This window comes from Heterodontus francisci, chromosome 8 (assembly GCF_036365525.1).
Source record: "Heterodontus francisci isolate sHetFra1 chromosome 8, sHetFra1.hap1, whole genome shotgun sequence".
NCBI lineage: Eukaryota > Metazoa > Chordata > Chondrichthyes > Heterodontiformes > Heterodontidae > Heterodontus > Heterodontus francisci.
In genome coordinates this window covers 122,120,745-122,138,625 of record NC_090378.1, presented here as the reverse complement: position 1 = coordinate 122,138,625, position 17,881 = coordinate 122,120,745, and the positions used below count along the sequence as shown (strand labels likewise).

The 17,881-nt window shown below is 41.4% G+C and overlaps 1 protein-coding gene and 1 gene segment (V, D, J or C); one reads left to right on the top strand and one right to left on the bottom strand.

Annotated features, from left to right (window-relative positions):
- The window catches only part of LOC137373124 (ral guanine nucleotide dissociation stimulator-like 1), a 207,154-nt gene that overhangs the window by 130,328 nt on the left and 58,945 nt on the right, over window positions 1–17,881 (top strand). The window contains exon 1 of one of the 6 annotated variants that reach the window (XM_068037984.1): window positions 291–780. The exons of 2 other annotated variants lie outside the window; for them this stretch is intronic. The gene's annotated coding sequence lies outside the window, so the exon portion shown is untranslated. Of the gene's footprint in view, window positions 1–290; window positions 781–2,730; window positions 3,112–3,859; window positions 3,935–17,881 lie in introns of those variants that run through there. 3 more of the 6 variants (XR_010975592.1, XR_010975596.1, XR_010975595.1) reach the window with 3 other exon arrangements.
- Window positions 1–17,881, bottom strand: part of LOC137373128 (Ig kappa chain V region Mem5-like) — a 45,512-nt gene that overhangs the window by 7,609 nt on the left and 20,022 nt on the right. Inside the window, 1 exon segment of the V gene segment in view lies at window positions 986–1,017. Coding sequence covers window positions 986–1,017 — 32 coding nt within the window.

Sequence of the window (17,881 nt, the reverse complement as noted above, 5' to 3'; positions counted from 1 at the left end):
CAGTGAACAAGGTTTAAGAAGAATACTGGGCCCCAATGAAAAGCAAGATCTACCGACAAGCAAGGACTACAGTGAGCTCGAAGCACAGTAACAAAAACTCTCTTCAGAGATTGCCTCAAACCTCTGCACTTTATTTTTCTTCTGCTCTTTTCTGTCTCTATTTGCATGTGTGTATCGCATATGCATGCTAGCGTGGGGCGGGGCGTGTATCCGTACGCGTTAACTGAATTAGAGCTTTAGTTTAAGTTTTAATAAATTTCACCTTTCTTCTTTAAACCTAAGAAAACCTGTTTGTGCTCATTTCTTTGCCTCACAATTGGAAAGCGGTGAACAAGGATTCACCGAGAAGGAGCTCAAAACACAGTGTGTTTCAAATTAAATCTTGTTACAGTAAGACCAGGTGAAGGCTGTGAAAGACCCCGAGAGACTTTCATCACCTGGTCAGAACAATCGACCTGAACTCGACCCAAAGACAAAGCAACTGAGAGTTTCCCCAAAACCCTGGAACACTGAAGCCACTGGATTGGGAGCCCTGCTGTCATTGTTTTTCATCAGAACTTTGACAAGAGATAAGCAGGGAGTGGACAGAGCAGAGTTAAAGCTGGGGGAGGTGGGACCTCGGTGTCTCACTGTGCTGGTGCTGAGATCAGTTATATCAGAGACTGTGACAGAGACCCAGAGCTCACACTGAGACTGGCAGGAGTCCAGTGAGGGATTTCACACCATGGAGCAGGAATGTGACCACAGTCTGCAAACGTCCAGATCTCCTCTACACACTCGGTAAAAGTTGGTTACTTATATCTTGCTGGTTAAAGGGGGAATGTAACTAAAGAAATACAGCTGGGCACCCTGTTATACACAGTGCTCTTCAATGAACCATTTCATTGACTGGAGCTCCTTTCTAACACCTTCCACTATTCAGCATTTGTGTTTTAGAAAGTTTTGTATTTAAAGGATTAGTAACAGAGGATTGAGGTTTACTTACTCAGTCTAAGCTTGGTTCCTTTACCGAACGTAAACCACACTGACAGCTTCCAGTGCAGGGGCTGTACAATATCCTCTGCTCTCTGTTTCACTCACTCACTCTCACCCTCTCTCTGTCTTTCACTGTCACTGTGTCTCTCTCTCTGTCGCTCTTTGCCTGTGTGTATGTGTGTCTCTGTCTCGCACACTCTCTCTATATATATCTATTTGTCTCTGTCTCTATGTGTGCTTCTGTCTGTCTGTCTGTGTGTGTCGTTCACAGTGTGTCACACTCTGTCTCTGCTACTTTGGGTTTCTCTCACATTCTGTCTCTCTCTCATTGTTTTCTCTCACTCTGTCTCTTTCACTCTCTCATTATGTCCCTCTCTCTCACTCCCTGTTACTCTGTCTCTGTCACACGCTCTCTCTCTCTCACACTCTCTCTCAATCTGTCTCTCTCTTTCCCTCACTCACTCTGTCTCTCTTTCTCAATCTCTCTCACTCCCTCACTCTGTCTCTCTTTTTCTCCCTCTCACTGTCTCTCTCTTTCTCTCTCTCTCACTCTCTCTCTCTTTCCCACTCTCACTCTCTCTCATTCAGTCTCACTCTGTCTCTCTTTTTCTCCCTCTCACTATCTCTCTCTTTCTCTCTCTCTCACTCTCTCACTTTGTCTCTCTTTCTCACTCTGTCTCTCTTTTTCTCCCTCTCACTCTCTCTCTCTTTCTCTCTCTCTCACTTTCTCTCTCTCTGTCTCTAACAGACTGGGATGAATTCTCCCGGTGCCATGGAGACGGGGTTCTCATTTGGAGGTTGGGCAGGACTGGGAAAAATACGACGAGCTGTGTCAACATGGCTCCCTGACACATTCCCGCCTCCGGGTTACTTTCCCATGGGTGTACTGGGAACCGGTCATCTGCTGGCTCCATGCAGATGGGCAGACAATTAGAGCAATGAAGTTCACATTTAGGGGCCATTTTGAGCCGGTGCTGGTATTTTACCAATGTCGGAGCGGCCTCCCCACCCCTGAGTGTGGAGGCCGCCAGCTCAATGGAGGAGCCCTCCCGGCAGCAGGCCAGGGGACCATCGGAGACGGAGACTCTATGTCCCAATGAGCTACAGGGATGAAAAGCTGCAGTCCCGCCTGTGAATAATCCTGTGGAGGAGTTTCCTAATCCTAACCCTCTTCAACCTGATGGCCCAACTGGCTTCAGCCCTTTTTATTTTACTATTCCTCTGCAGGCAGCCGAGGGCATCTCCATGTTGAGGGGCCCTCACTCTCGCCTGCCTGTTTCAGCAGGGCCCACCTCTCCCGGTGGAGCTGCCAGCCTGACATCACTGTGGGCCCTCTGATTGGGCCTGCAGGCTCGGGAGCCTGACCGCCATCATTCATAGGACAGTGAGTGTGGAGGTGACCAATTAGGAGGCTGCCTCCCAGAAAGTTGCTCCGGCGAGTGCTGATGACATGGGCAGGCTCGGGACCCTCATATAGGCCAGACGTCAGAGTCCCAATGTCCACTGGGACAACCAGCCATCTCTCTCTCTCACGCTGTCCCTCTTGTGCTCTTCTTTTGGGCCTCCTTATCTCGAGAGACAATGGATACGCGCCTGGAGGTGGTCAGTGGTTAGTGGTTAGTGCTCTTTCCCTCTGTCTATCTCACTATCTCCCTCTCTCTCTTTCTCTCACTCTCTCCCTCTCTCCCTCTCTCTATCTCACTCTCTTTCTCTCACTCTTTCTCTCTCTCTATCTGTCTCTCTCTAGCACTTTCTCTCTCTCTCTCTCTCTCTCTCACTGTCTCTCTTTATCTCACTCTCTCCCCCAATGTCTCTCTTTCTGTCATTCTCTCTCTCCCACTGTCTCTGTTTCTCTCTCTCTCCTACTGTCTCTGTTTCACTCTCTCTCTCTGTCTGAATTCCATGCTGCCGTGCTTGGGAAAGTTGGGAATTCTACTTGTCGATGATAAATCTTCCAGCTGCTCTTCCCACCACATCAGATGGAAAAGCCTGGAGCCACTCAATTCCTGGAAAATGAAAATCTCCCAGCAAACCGAGCTCACCTGCCTGTGCCCTGGAAAAAAGGGGAGGGGTGTTTCTGTAAATGTGATGTTTCTGTTGCTGACTCTGCTCTTCCTCATGGACCATTTGAAAACAGTGAGTTTCAGAGTCAGTGGATCATGTCTACATGGAGTGGGAGAGGTTGTGGCCCCTGTTCCATTATTTGAAGGGGCTGCTCCTCATCCTCTGGTTCTAATTCAGGCCCACGCTCCTGATCTTTGGCCACCCAGTGTAGAGGGGAGTGGGCAGGTTGGAGGCCCCTCCTCGTGGGTCTGCTCCTGGGCCTGGCCAAGGTGTCCATCCACAGGCCCGAGTTGGATGGGACCCATGGGGGTGGTGGCACTGGCTGCCAGTCTCTCTACCATGGCATTGTCCCCACCCGGGTGGCCCTGGAGAAGGAGCAGGGGGTGTCTGCTGTGTCACTTGAGGCCTTCAGGCTGCAGTGGGCACCACAGGGACAGGAGACTGTAGTGGATAGTGAAAATAAAATCAGGCTTTAATTTGTTCAGTTTGCTTTCTATTTATGATTTCAGTTTTATTCATTTCGACACTTTTCTAAATTGGATTTTGATTGGTGAAAATTGTGTCAACCAGATTGTCCAATCAGATGAGAAGAAACCTGTTTCCATAGTAACTGACCTGGGGTGTCTGACCTGGGATGGGGGGTCAATAATAATGATCAATAATTAGTCTTTGCTCATGAAGCGACTCCACGAGAACCCAGAGAGAATCGAATGAAGCAAAATGTCAAATCTCCAGAGCTGTGAGATTCTCACTGATGAAGAAAGCAGCTCCTAGTCCTCTCTAAACTCCTCCATCCTTTCCCAATTCCTCACACCGTTCAGGGGAATGTTTCTGTCAACACTCTCATCGACACATGTGGCAGCAATGCACAAAACAGCAAATATTTCCCAGATAGGTAAGACAGGAGATTGAAGCAACTGTTTTAATACACCGTCTGTTTATGATATAATAAATATAACTGTGGATGTGTCAGTGCGGGAGGTGGGACTATGTCCATTATTATATATTATTTATAAATGTGTGATGTGTCAGAACAGGAGGTGGGTCTGTGTGTCCATTATTATATATTATATATAAATGTGTGATGTGTCAGAACAGGAGGTGGGACTGTGTGTCCATTATTATATATTATATATAACTGTGGGATGTGTCAGTGCAGGAGGTGGGACTGTGTGTCCATTATTATATATTATATATAACTGTGGGATGTGTCAGTACAGGAGGTGGGACTGTGTGTCCATTATTATATATTATATATAAATGTGTGATGTGTCAGAACAGGAGGTGGGACTGTGTGTCCATTATTATATATTATATATAACTGTGGGATGTGTCAGTGCGGGAGGTGGGACTGTGTGTCCATTATTATATATTATATATAACTGTGGATGTGTCAGTGCGGGAGGTGGGACTGTGTGTCCATTATTATATATTATATATAACTGTGGGATGTGTCAGTGCAGGAGGTGGGACTGTGTGTCCATTATTATATATTATATATAACTGTGGGATGTGTCAGTGCGGGAGGTGGGACTGTGTGTCCATTATGATATATTATATATAACTGTGGATGTGTCAGTACAGGAGGTGGGACTGTGTGTCCATTATTATATATTATATATAACTGTGGGATGTGTCAGTGCGGGAGGTGGGACTGTGTGTCCATTATTATATATTATATATAACTGTGGATGTGTCAGTGCGGGAGGTGGGACTGTGTGTCCATTATTATATATTATATATAACTGTGGGATGTGTCAGTGCAGGAGGTGGGACTGTGTGTCCATTATTATATATTATATATAACTGTGGGATGTGTCAGTGCGGGAGGTGGGACTGTGTGTCCATTATGATATATTATATATAACTGTGGGATGTGTCAGTACAGGAGGTGGGACTGTGTGTCCATTATTATATATTATATATAACTGTGGGATGTGTCAGTACAGGAGGTGGGACTGTGTGTCCATTATTATATATTATATATAACTGTGGGATGTGTCAGTGCGGGAGGTGGGACTGTGCGTCCATTATTATATATTATATATAACTGTGGGATGTGTCAGTGCAGGAGGTGGGACTGTGTGTCCATTATTATATATTATATATAACTGTGGATGTGTCAGTGCGGGAGGTGGGACTGTGTGTCCATTATTATAAATTATATATAACTGTGGGATGTGTCAGTGCGGGAGGTGGGACTGTGTGTCCATTATGATATATTATATATAACTGTGGGATGTGTCAGTACAGGAGGTGGGACTGTGTGTCCATTATTATATATTATATATAACTGTGGGATGTGTCAGTACAGGAGGTGGGACTGTGTGTCCATTATTATATATTATATATAACTGTGGGATGTGTCAGTGCGGGAGGTGGGACTGTGCGTCCATTATTATATATTATATATAACTGTGGGATGTGTCAGTGCAGGAGGTGGGACTGTGTGTCCATTATTATGTATTATATATAACTGTGGGATGTGTCAGTACAGGAGGTGGGACTGTGCGTCCATTATTATATATTATATATAACTGTGGGATGTGTCAGTGCAGGAGGTGGGACTGTGCGTCCATTATTATATATTATATATAACTGTGGGATGTGTCAGTACAGGAGGTGGGACTGTGTGTCCATTATTATATATTATATATAACTGTGGGATGTGTCAGTGCGTGAGGTGGGACTGTGTGTCCATTATTATATATTATATATAACTGTGGGATGTGTCAGTACAGGAGGTGGGACTGTGTGTCCATTATTATATATTATATATAACTGTGGGATGTGTCAGTGCGGGAGGTGGGACTGTGTGTCCATTATTATATATTATATATAACTGTGGGATGTGTCAGTACAGGAGGTGGGACTGTGTGTCCATTATTATATATTATATATAACTGTGGGATGTGTCAGTACAGCAGGTGGGACTGTGCGTCCATTATTATATATTATATATAACTGTGGGATGTGTCAGTGCAGGAGGTGGGACTGTGTGTCCATTATTATATATTATTTATAACTGTGGGATGTGTCAGTGCAGGAGGTGGGACTGTGTGTCCATTATTATATATTATATATAACTGTGGGATGTGTCAGTGCGGGAGGTGGGACTGTGTGTCCATTATTATATATTATGTATAACTGTGGGATGTGTCAGTGCGGGAGGTGGGACTGTGTGTACATTATTATATATTATATATAACTGTGGGATGTGTCAGTGCGGGAGGTGGGACTGTGTGTCCATTATTATATATCATATATAACTGTGGGATGTGTCAGTGCAGGAGGTGGGACTGTGTGTCCATTATTATATATTATATATAACTGTGGGATGTGTCAGTGCAGGAGGTGGGACTGTGTGTCCATTAGTATATATTATATATAACTGTGGGACGTGTCAGTCGAGGAGGTGGGACTGTGTGTCCATTATTATTTATTATATATAACTGTGGGATGTGTCAGTGCGGGAGGTGGGACTGTGTGTCCATTATTATATATTATATATAACTGTGGGATGTGTCAGTACAGGAGGTGGGACTGTGTGTCCATTATTATATATTATATATAACTGTGGGATGTGTCAGTGCAGGAGGTGGGACTGTGTGTCCATTATTATATATTATATATGATTGTGGGATGTGTCAGTACAGGAGGTGGGACTGTGTGTCCATTATTATATATTATATATGATTGTGGGATGTGTCAGTACAGGAGGTGGGATTGTGTGTCCATTATTATATATTATATATAACTGTGGGATGTGTCAGTCCAGGAGGTGGGACTGTGTGTCCATTATTATTTATTATATATAAGTCTGGGATGTGTCAGTACAGGAGGTGGGACTGTGTGTCCATTATTATATATTATATATGATTGTGGGATGTGTCAGTACAGGAGGTGGGACTGTGTGTCCATTATTATTTTTATATCTAACTGTGGGATGTGTCAGTACCGGAGGTGGGACTGTGTCTCCATTATTATTTTTATATCTAACTGTGGGATGTTTCACGACAGGAGGTGGGACTGTGTGTTCATTATTATATATTATATATAAATGTGGGATGTGTCATTGCAGGTGGTGGGACTGTGTGTCCATTATCAAATATTATATATAACTGTGGGATGTGTCAGTACAGGAGGTGGGACTGTGTGTCCATTATTATATATTATATATAACTGTGGGATGTGTCAGTCCAGGAGGTGGGACTGTGTGTCCATTATCATATATTATAAAAAACTGTGGGATGTGTCAGTACAGGAGGTGGGACTGTGTGTCCATTATTATATATTATATATAACTGTGGGATGTGTCATTGCAGGTGGTGGGCTTGTGTGTCCATTATCAAATATTATATATAACTGTGGGATGTGTCAGTACAGGAGGTGGGACTGTGTGTCCATTGTTCTATATAATATATTATTGTGGGATGTGTCAGTGCAGGAGGTGGGACTGTGTGTCCATTATTATTTTTATATATAACTGTGGGATGTGTCAGTGCAGGAGGTGGGACTGTGTGTCTATGAGTATATGTTATATATTATTGTGGGACGTGTCAGTACCGGAGTTTGGACTGTGTGTCCATTGTTATATATTCTATATAACTGTCGGACATGTCACTACAGGAGGTGGGACTGTGTGTCCATTATTATATATTATATCTAACTGTGGGATGTGTCACTACAGGAGGTGGGACTGTGTCTCCATTATTATATATTATATATAAATGAGGGATGTATCCGTACAGGAGGTGGGAATGTGTGTCCATTATTATTTATATATATAACTGTGGGATGTGTCAGTACCGGAGGTGGGACTGTGTGTCCATTATTATTTTTATATCTAACTGTGGGATGTTTCACGACAGGAGGTGGGACTGTGTCTCCATTATTATATATTATATATAAATGTGGGATGTGTCATTGCAGGTGGTGGGACTGTGTGTCCATTATCATATATGATAAAAAACTGTGGGATGTGTCAGTACAGGAGGTGGGACTGTGTGTCCATTGTTATATATTATATATAACTGTGGGATATGTCATTGCAGGTGGTGGGACTGTGTGTCCATTATCATATATTATATATAACTGTGGGATGTGTCAGTGCAGGAGGTGGGACTGTGTGTCCATTATTATATATTATATATAACTGTGGGATTTGTCAGTACCGGAGGTGGGACTGTGTGTCAATTATTATATATTATATATAACTGTGGGATGTGTCAGTGCAGGAGGTGGGACTGTGTGTCCATTATTATATATTGTAAATAACTGTGGGATTTGTCAGTACCGGAGGTGGGACTGTGTGTCCATTATTATATATTATATATAACTGTGGGATGTGTCAGTCCAGGAGGTGGGACTGTGTGTCCATTATTATATATTATATATAAGTGTGGGATGTGTCAGTACAGGAGGTAGGACTGTGTGTCCATTTTTATTTATGATATATAACTGTGGGATGTGTCAGTGCAGGAGGTGGGACTGTGTGTCCATTATTATATATTATATATAACTGTGGGATGTGTCAGTACAGGAGGTGGGACTGTGTGTCCATTATTATATATTATATATAACTGTGTGATGTGTCAGTACAGGAGGTGGGACTGTGTGTCCATTATTATATATTATATATAACTGTGGGATGTGTCAGTGCGGGAAGTGGGACTGTGTGTCCATTATTATATATTATATATAACTGTGGGATGTGTCAGTACAGGAGGTGGGACTGTGTGTCCATTATTATATATTATATATAACTGTGTGATGTGTCAGTACAGGAGGTGGGACTGTGTGTCCATTATTATATATTATATATAACTGTGGGATGTTTCATTGCAGGTGGTGGGACTGTGTGTCCATTATTATATATTATATATAACTGTGGGATGTGTCATTGCAGGTGGTGGGACTGTGTGTCCATTATCATATATTATATATAACTGTGGGATGTGTCAGTACAGGAGGTGGGACTGTGTGTCCATTATTATATATTGTATATAACTGTGGGATTTGTCAGTAAAGGAGGTGGGACTGTGTGTCCATTATTATATATTATATATAACAGTGGGATGTGTCAGTACAGGAGGTGGGACTGTGTGTTCATTATTATATATTATATATAACTGTGGGATGTGTCAGTACAGGAGGTGGGACTGTGTGTCGATTATTATATATTATATATAACTGTGGGATGCGTCAGTGCAGGAGGTGGGACTGTGTATCCATTATTATATATTATATATAACTGTGGGACGTGTCAGTGCAGGGGTTGGGACTGTGTGTTCATTATTATATATTATATATAACTGTGGGATGCGTCAGTACAGCAGGTGGGACTGTGTGTTCATTAATATGTATTATATATAACTGTGGGACGTGTCAGTGCAGGGGTTGGGACTGTGTGTTCATTATTATATATTATATATAACTGTGGGATGTGTCAGTGCGGGAGGTGGGACTGTGTGTTCATTATTATATATTATATATAACTGTGGGATGTGTCAGTGCGGGAGGTGGGACTGTGTGTCCATTATTATATATTATATATAACTGTGGGATGTGTCAGTGCGGGAGGTGGGACTGTGTGTCCATTAATATATATTATATATAACTGTGGGATGTGTCAGTGCAGGAGGTGGGACAGTGTGTCGATTATTATATATTATATATAACTGTGGGCTGCGTCAGTGCAGGAGGTGGGACTGTGTATCCATTATTATATATTATATATAACTGTGGGACGCGTCAGTGCAGGGGCTGGGACTGTGTGTTCATTATTATATATTATATATAACTGTGGGACGTGTCAATGCAGGGGTTGGGACTGTGTGTTCATTATTATATATTATATATAACTGTGGGACGTGTCAGTGCAGGGGTTGGGACTGTGTGTTCATTATTATATATTATATATAACTGTGGGACATGTCAGTGCAGGGGTTGGGACTGTGTGTTCATTATTATATATTATATATAACTGTGGGACGTGTCAATGCAGGGGTTGGGACTGTGTGTTCATTATTATATATTATATATAACTGTGGGACGTGTCAATGCAGGGGTTGGGACTGTGTGTTCATTATTATATATTATATATAACTGTGGGACGTGTCAATGCAGGGGTTGGGACTGTGTGTTCATTATTATATATTATATATAACTGTGGGACGTGTCAATGCAGGGGTTGGGACTGTGTGTTCATTATTATATATTATATATAACTGTGGGACGTGTCAATGCAGGGGTTGGGACTGTGTGTTCATTATTATATATTATATATAACTGTGGGACGTGTCAGTGCAGGGGTTGGGACTGTGTGTTCATTATTATATATTATATATAACTGTGGGACGTGTCAATGCAGGGGTTGGGACTGTGTGTTCATTATTATATATTATATGTAACTGTGGGACGTGTCAGTGCAGGGGTTGGGACTGTGTGTTCATTATTATATATTATATATAACTGTGGGACGTGTCAGTTCAGGAGGTGGGACTGTGTGTCCATTATTATATATTATATATAACTGTGGGACGTGTCAGTGCAGGGGTTGGGACTGTGTGTTCATTATTATATATTATATATAACTGTGGGATGCGTCAGTACAGCAGGTGGGACTGTGTGTTCATTAATATGTATTATATATAACTGTGGGACGTGTCAGTGCAGGGGTTGGGACTGTGTGTTCATTATTATATATTATATATAACTGTGGGATGTGTCAGTGCGGGAGGTGGGACTGTGTGTTCATTATTATATATTATATATAACTGTGGGATGTGTCAGTGCGGGAGGTGGGACTGTGTGTCCATTATTATATATTATATATAACTGTGGGATGTGTCAGTGCGGGAGGTGGGACTGTGTGTCCATTAATATATATTATATATAACTGTGGGATGTGTCAGTGCAGGAGGTGGGACAGTGTGTCGATTATTATATATTATATATAACTGTGGGCTGCGTCAGTGCAGGAGGTGGGACTGTGTATCCATTATTATATATTATATATAACTGTGGGACGTGTCAGTGCAGGGGCTGGGACTGTGTGTTCATTATTATATATTATATATAACTGTGGGACGTGTCAATGCAGGGGTTGGGACTGTGTGTTCATTATTATATATTATATATAACTGTGGGACGTGTCAGTGCAGGGGTTGGGACTGTGTGTTCATTATTATATATGATATATAACTGTGGGACGTGTCAGTGCAGGGGTTGGGACTGTGTGTTCATTATTATAAATTATATATAACTGTGGGATGTGTCAGTGCAGGAGGTGGGACTGTGTGTCCATTATTATATATTATATATAACTGTGGGATGTGTCAGTGCGGGAGGTGGGACTGTGTGTCCATTATTATATATTATATATAACTGTGGGATGTGTCAGTACAGGAGGTGGGACTGTGTGTCCATTATTATATATTATATATAACTGTGGATGTGTCAGTGCGGGAGGTGGGACTGTGTGTCCATTATTATATATTATATATAACTGTGGATGTGTCAGTGCGGGAGGTGGGACTGTGTGTCCATTATTATATATTATATATAACTGTGGGATGTGTCAGTGCAGGAGGTGGGACTGTGTGTCCATTATTATATATTATATATAACTGTGGGATGTGTCAGTGCGGGAGGTGGGACTGTGTGTCCATTATTATATATTATATATAACTGTGGGATGTGTCAGTGCGGGAGGTGGGACTGTGTGTCCATTATTATATATTATATATAACTGTGGGATGTGTCAGTACAGGAGGTGGGACTGTGTGTCCATTATTATATATTATATATAACTGTGGGATGTGTCAGTACAGGAGGTGGGACTGTGCGTCCATTATTATATATTATATATAACTGTGGGATGTGTCAGTGCAGGAGGTGGGACTGTGTGTCCATTATTATATATTATATATAACTGTGGGATGTGTCAGTGCGGGAGGTGGGACTGTGTGTCCATTATTATATATTATATATAACTGTGGGATGTGTCAGTGCGGGAGGTGGGACTGTGTGTCCATTATTATATATTATATATAACTGTGGGATGTGTCAGTACAGGAGGTGGGACTGTGTGTCCATTATTATATATTATATATAACTGTGGGATGTGTCAGTACAGCAGGTGGGACTGTGCGTCCATTATTATATATTATATATAACTGTGGGATGTGTCAGTGCAGGAGGTGGGACTGTGTGTCCATTATTATATATTATTTATAACTGTGGGATGTGTCAGTGCAGGAGGTGGGACTGTGTGTCCATTATTATATATTATATATAACTGTGGGAGGTGTCAGTCGAGGAGGTGGGACTGTGCATCCATGATTATATATTATATATAACTGTGGGATGTGTCAGTGCGGGAGGTGGGACTGTGTGTACATTATTATATATTATATATAACTGTGGGATGTGTCAGTGCGGGAGGTGGGACTGTGTGTCCATTATTATATATTATATATAACTGTGGGATGTGTCAGTGCGGGAGGTGGGACTGTGTGTCCATTATTAAATATTATATATAACTGTGGGAGGTGTCAGTCGAGGAGGTGGGACTGTGCGTCCATGATTATATATTATGTATAACTGTGGGATGTGTCAGTGCGGGAGGTGGGACTGTGTGTACATTATTATATATTATATATAACTGTGGGATGTGTCAGTGCGGGAGGTGGGACTGTGTGTCCATTATTATATATCATATATAACTGTGGGATGTGTCAGTGCAGGAGGTGGGACTGTGTGTCCATTATTATATATTATATATAACTGTGGGATGTGTCAGTGCAGGAGGTGGGACTGTGTGTCCATTATTATATATTATATATAACTGTGGGACGTGTCAGTGCAGGAGGTGGGACTGTGTGTCCATTATTATATATTATATATGATTGTGGGATGTGTCAGTGCAGGAGGTGGGACTGTGTGTCCATTATTATATATTATATATAACTGTGGGATGTGTCAGTGCAGGAGGTGGGACTGTGTGTCCATTATTATATATTATATATAACTGTGGGACGTGTCAGTCGAGGAGGTGGGACTGTGTGTCCATTATTATTTATTATATATAACTGTGGGATGTGTCAGTACAGGAGGTGGGACTGTGCGTCCATTATTATATATTATATATAACTGTGGGATGTGTCAGTGCAGGAGGTGGGACTGTGTGTCCATTATTATATATTATATATAACTGTGGGATGTGTCAGTGCGGGAGGTGGGACTGTGTGTCCATTATTATATATTATATATAACTGTGGGATGTGTCAGTGCGGGAGGTGGGACTGTGTGTCCATTATTATATATTATATATAACTGTGGGATGTGTCAGTACAGCAGGTGGGACTGTGTGTCCATTATTATATATTATATATAACTGTGGGATGTGTCAGTACAGCAGGTGGGACTGTGCGTCCATTATTATATATTATATATAACTGTGGGATGTGTCAGTGCAGGAGGTGGGACTGTGTGTCCATTATTATATATTATTTATAACTGTGGGATGTGTCAGTGCAGGAGGTGGGACTGTGTGTCCATTATTATATATTATATATAACTGTGGGAGGTGTCAGTCGAGGAGGTGGGACTGTGCGTCCATGATTATATATTATATATAACTGTGGGATGTGTCAGTGCGGGAGGTGGGACTGTGTGTACATTATTATATATTATATATAACTGTGGGATGTGTCAGTGCGGGAGGTGGGACTGTGTGTCCATTATTATATATTATATATAACTGTGGGATGTGTCAGTGCGGGAGGTGGGACTGTGTGTCCATTATTAAATATTATATATAACTGTGGGAGGTGTCAGTCGAGGAGGTGGGACTGTGCGTCCATGATTATATATTATGTATAACTGTGGGATGTGTCAGTGCGGGAGGTGGGACTGTGTGTCCATTATTATATGTTATATATAACTGTGGGACGTGTCAGTCGAGGAGGTGGGACTGTGTGTCCATTATTATATTTTATATATTACTGTGGGATGTGTCAGTGCAGGAGGTGGGACTGTGTGTCCATTATTATATATTATATATAACTGTGGGATCTGTCAGTGCAGGAGGTGGGACTGTGTGTCCATTATTATATGTTATACATAACTGTGGGACGTGTCAGTCGAGGAGGTGGGACTGTGTGTCCATTATTATTTATTATATATAACTGTGGGATGTGTCAGTGCGGGAGGTGGGACTGTGTGTCCATTATTATATATTATATATAACTGTGGGATGTGTCAGTGCAGGAGGTGGGACTGTGTGTCCATTATTATATATTATATATGATTGTGGGATGTGTCAGTGCAGGAGGTGGGACTGTGTGTCCATTATTATATATTATATATAACTGTGGGATGTGTCAGTGCAGGAGGTGGGACTGTGTGTCCATTATTATATATTATATATAACTGTGGGACGTGTCAGTCGAGGAGGTGGGACTGTGTGTCCATTATTATTTATTATATATAACTGTGGGATGTGTCAGTGCGGGAGGTGGGACTGTGTGTCCATTATTATATATTATATATAACTGTGGGATGTGTCAGTGCAGGAGGTGGGACTGTGTGTCCATTATTATATATTATATATGATTGTGGGATGTGTCAGTACAGGAGGTGGGACTGTGTGTCCATTATTATGTATTATATATGATTGTGGGATGTGTCAGTACAGGAGGTGGGACTGTGTGTCCATTATTATATATTATATATAAATGTGGGATGTATCCGTACAGGAGGTGAGACTGTGTGTCCATTATTATATATTATATATAACTGTGGGATGTGTTAGTACAGTAGGTGGGACTGTGTGTCTATGAGTATATATGATATATTATTGTGGGACGTGTCAGTACCGGAGTTTGGACTGTGTGTCCATTGTTATATATTCTATATAACTGTCGGACATGTCACTACAGGAGGTGGGACTGTGTGTCCATTATTATATATTATATCTAACTGTGGGATGTGTCACGACAGGAGGTGGGACTGTGTCTCCATTATTATATGTTATATATAACTGTGGGACGTGTCAGTCGAGGAGGTGGGACTGTGTGTCCATTATTATTTATATATATAACTGTGGGATGTGTCAGTATACAGGAGGTGGGACTGTGTGTCCATTATTATATCTTATATATAACTGTGGGACATGTCAGTACAGGAGGTGGGACTATGTGTCCATTATTATATATTATATATAACTGTGGGATGTGTCAGTACAGGAGGTGGTACTGTGTGTCCATTATTATAAATTATATATAACTGTGGGATGTGTCAGTACCGGAGTTGGGACTGTGTGTCCATTATAATTTTTATATCTAACTGTGGGATGTTTCACGACAGGAGGTGGGACTGTGTGTCGATTATTACATATTATATATGATTGTGGGATGTGTCAGTACAGGAGGTGGGACCGTGTGTCCATTATTATTTTTATATATAACTGTGGGATGTGTCAGTCCAGGAGGTGGGACTGTGTGTCCATTATTATTTTTATATATAACTGTGGGATGTGTCAGTCCAGGAGGTGGGACTGTGTGTCCATTATTATATATTATAAAAAACTCTGGGATGTGTTAGTACAGGAGGTGGGACTGTGTGTCCATTATTATATATTATATATAACTGTGGGATGTGTCAGTGCAGGAGGTGGGACTGTGTGTCCATTATTATTTTTATATATAACTGTGGGATGTGTCAGTCCAGGAGATGGGACTGTGTGTCCATTATTATTTTTATATATAACTGTGGGATGTGTCAGTCCAGGAGGTGGGACTGTGTGTCCATTATTATATATTATATATAACTGTGGGATGTGTCAGTCCAGGAGGTGGGACTGTGTGTCCATTATTATATATTATATATAACTGTGGGATGTGTCAGTACAGGAGGTGGGACTGTGTGTCCATTATTATTTTTATATATAACTGTGGGATGTGTCAGTCCAGGAGGTGGGACTGTGTGTCCATTATTATTTTTATATATAACTGTGGAATGTGTCAGTCCAGGAGGTGGGACTGTGTGTCCATTATTATATATTATATATAACTGTGGGATGTGTCAGTACAGGAGGTGGGACTGTGTGTCCATTATTATATATTATATATAACTGTGGGATGTGTCAGTCCAGGAGGTGGGACTGTGTGTCCATTATTATTTTTATATATAACTGTGGGATGTGTCAGTCCAGGAGGTGGGACTGTGTGTCGATTATTATTTTTATATATAACTGTGGGATGTGTCAGTCCAGGAGGTGGGACTGTGTGTCGATTATTACATATTAGATATAACTGTGGGATGTGTCAGTGCAGGAGGTGGGACTGTGTGTCCATTATTATTTTTATATATAACTGTGGGATGTGTCAGTCCAGGAGGTGGGACTGTGTGTCCATTATTATATATTATATATAACTGTGGGATGTGTCAGTGCAGGAGGTGGGACTGTGTGTCCATTATTATATATTATATATAACTGTGGGATGTGTCAGTCCAGGAGGTGGGACTGTGTGTCCATTATTATTTTTATATATAACTGTGGGATGTGTCAGTCCAGGAGGTGGGACTGTGTGTCCATTATTATATATTATATATAACTGTGGGATGTGTCAGTACAGGAGGTGGGTCTGTGTGTCCATTATTATATATTATATATAACTGTGGGATGTGTCAGTGCAGGAGGTGGGACTGTGTGTCCATTATTATATATTATATATAACTCTGGGATGTGTCAGTCCAGGAGGTGGGACTGTGTGTCCATTATTATTTTTATATATAACTGTGGGACATGTCAGTACAGGAGGTGGGACTGTGTGTCCATTATTATATATTATATATAACTGTGGGATGTGTCAGTGCAGGAGGTGGGACTGTGTGTCCATTATTATATATTCTATATAACTGTGGGATGTGTCAGTGCAGGAGGTGGGACTGTGTGTCCATTATTATATATTATATATAACAGTGGGATGTGTCAGTACAGGAGGTGGGACTGTGTGTCCATTATTATATATTATATATAACAGTGGGATGTGTCAGTACAGGAGGTGGGACTGTGTGTCCATTATTATTTTTATATATAACTGTGGGATGTGTCAGTCCAGGAGGTGGGACTGTGTGTCCATTATTATATATTATATATAACTCTGGGATGTGTCAGTCCAGGAGGTGGGACTGTGTGTCCATTATTATTTTTATATATAACTGTGGGACATGTCAGTACAGGAGGTGGGACTGTGTGTCCATTATTATATATTATATATAACTGTGGGATGTGTCAGTGCAGGAGGTGGGACTGTGTGTCCATTATTATATATTATATATAACTGTGGGATGTGTCAGTGCAGGAGGTGGGACTGTGTGTCCATTATTATATATTATATATAACAGTGGGATGTGTCATTACAGGAGGTGGGACTGTGTGTCCATTATTATATATTATATATAACTGTGGGATGCGTCAGTACAGGAGGTGGGACTGTGTGTCCATTATTATTTTTATATATAACTGTGGGATGTGTCAGTCCAGGAGGCGGGACTGTGTGTCCATTATTATTTTTATATATAACTGTGGGATGTGTCAGTACAGGAGGTGGGACTGTGTGTCCATTATTATATATTATATATAACTGTGGGATGTGTCAGTGCAGGAGGTGGGACTGTGTTTCCATTATTATATATTATATATAACTGTGGGATGTGTCAGTCCAGGAGGTGGGACTGTGTGTCCATTATTATTTTTATATATAACTGTGGGATGTGTCAGTCCAGGAGGTGGGACTGTGTGTCCATTATTATATATTATATATACCTGTGG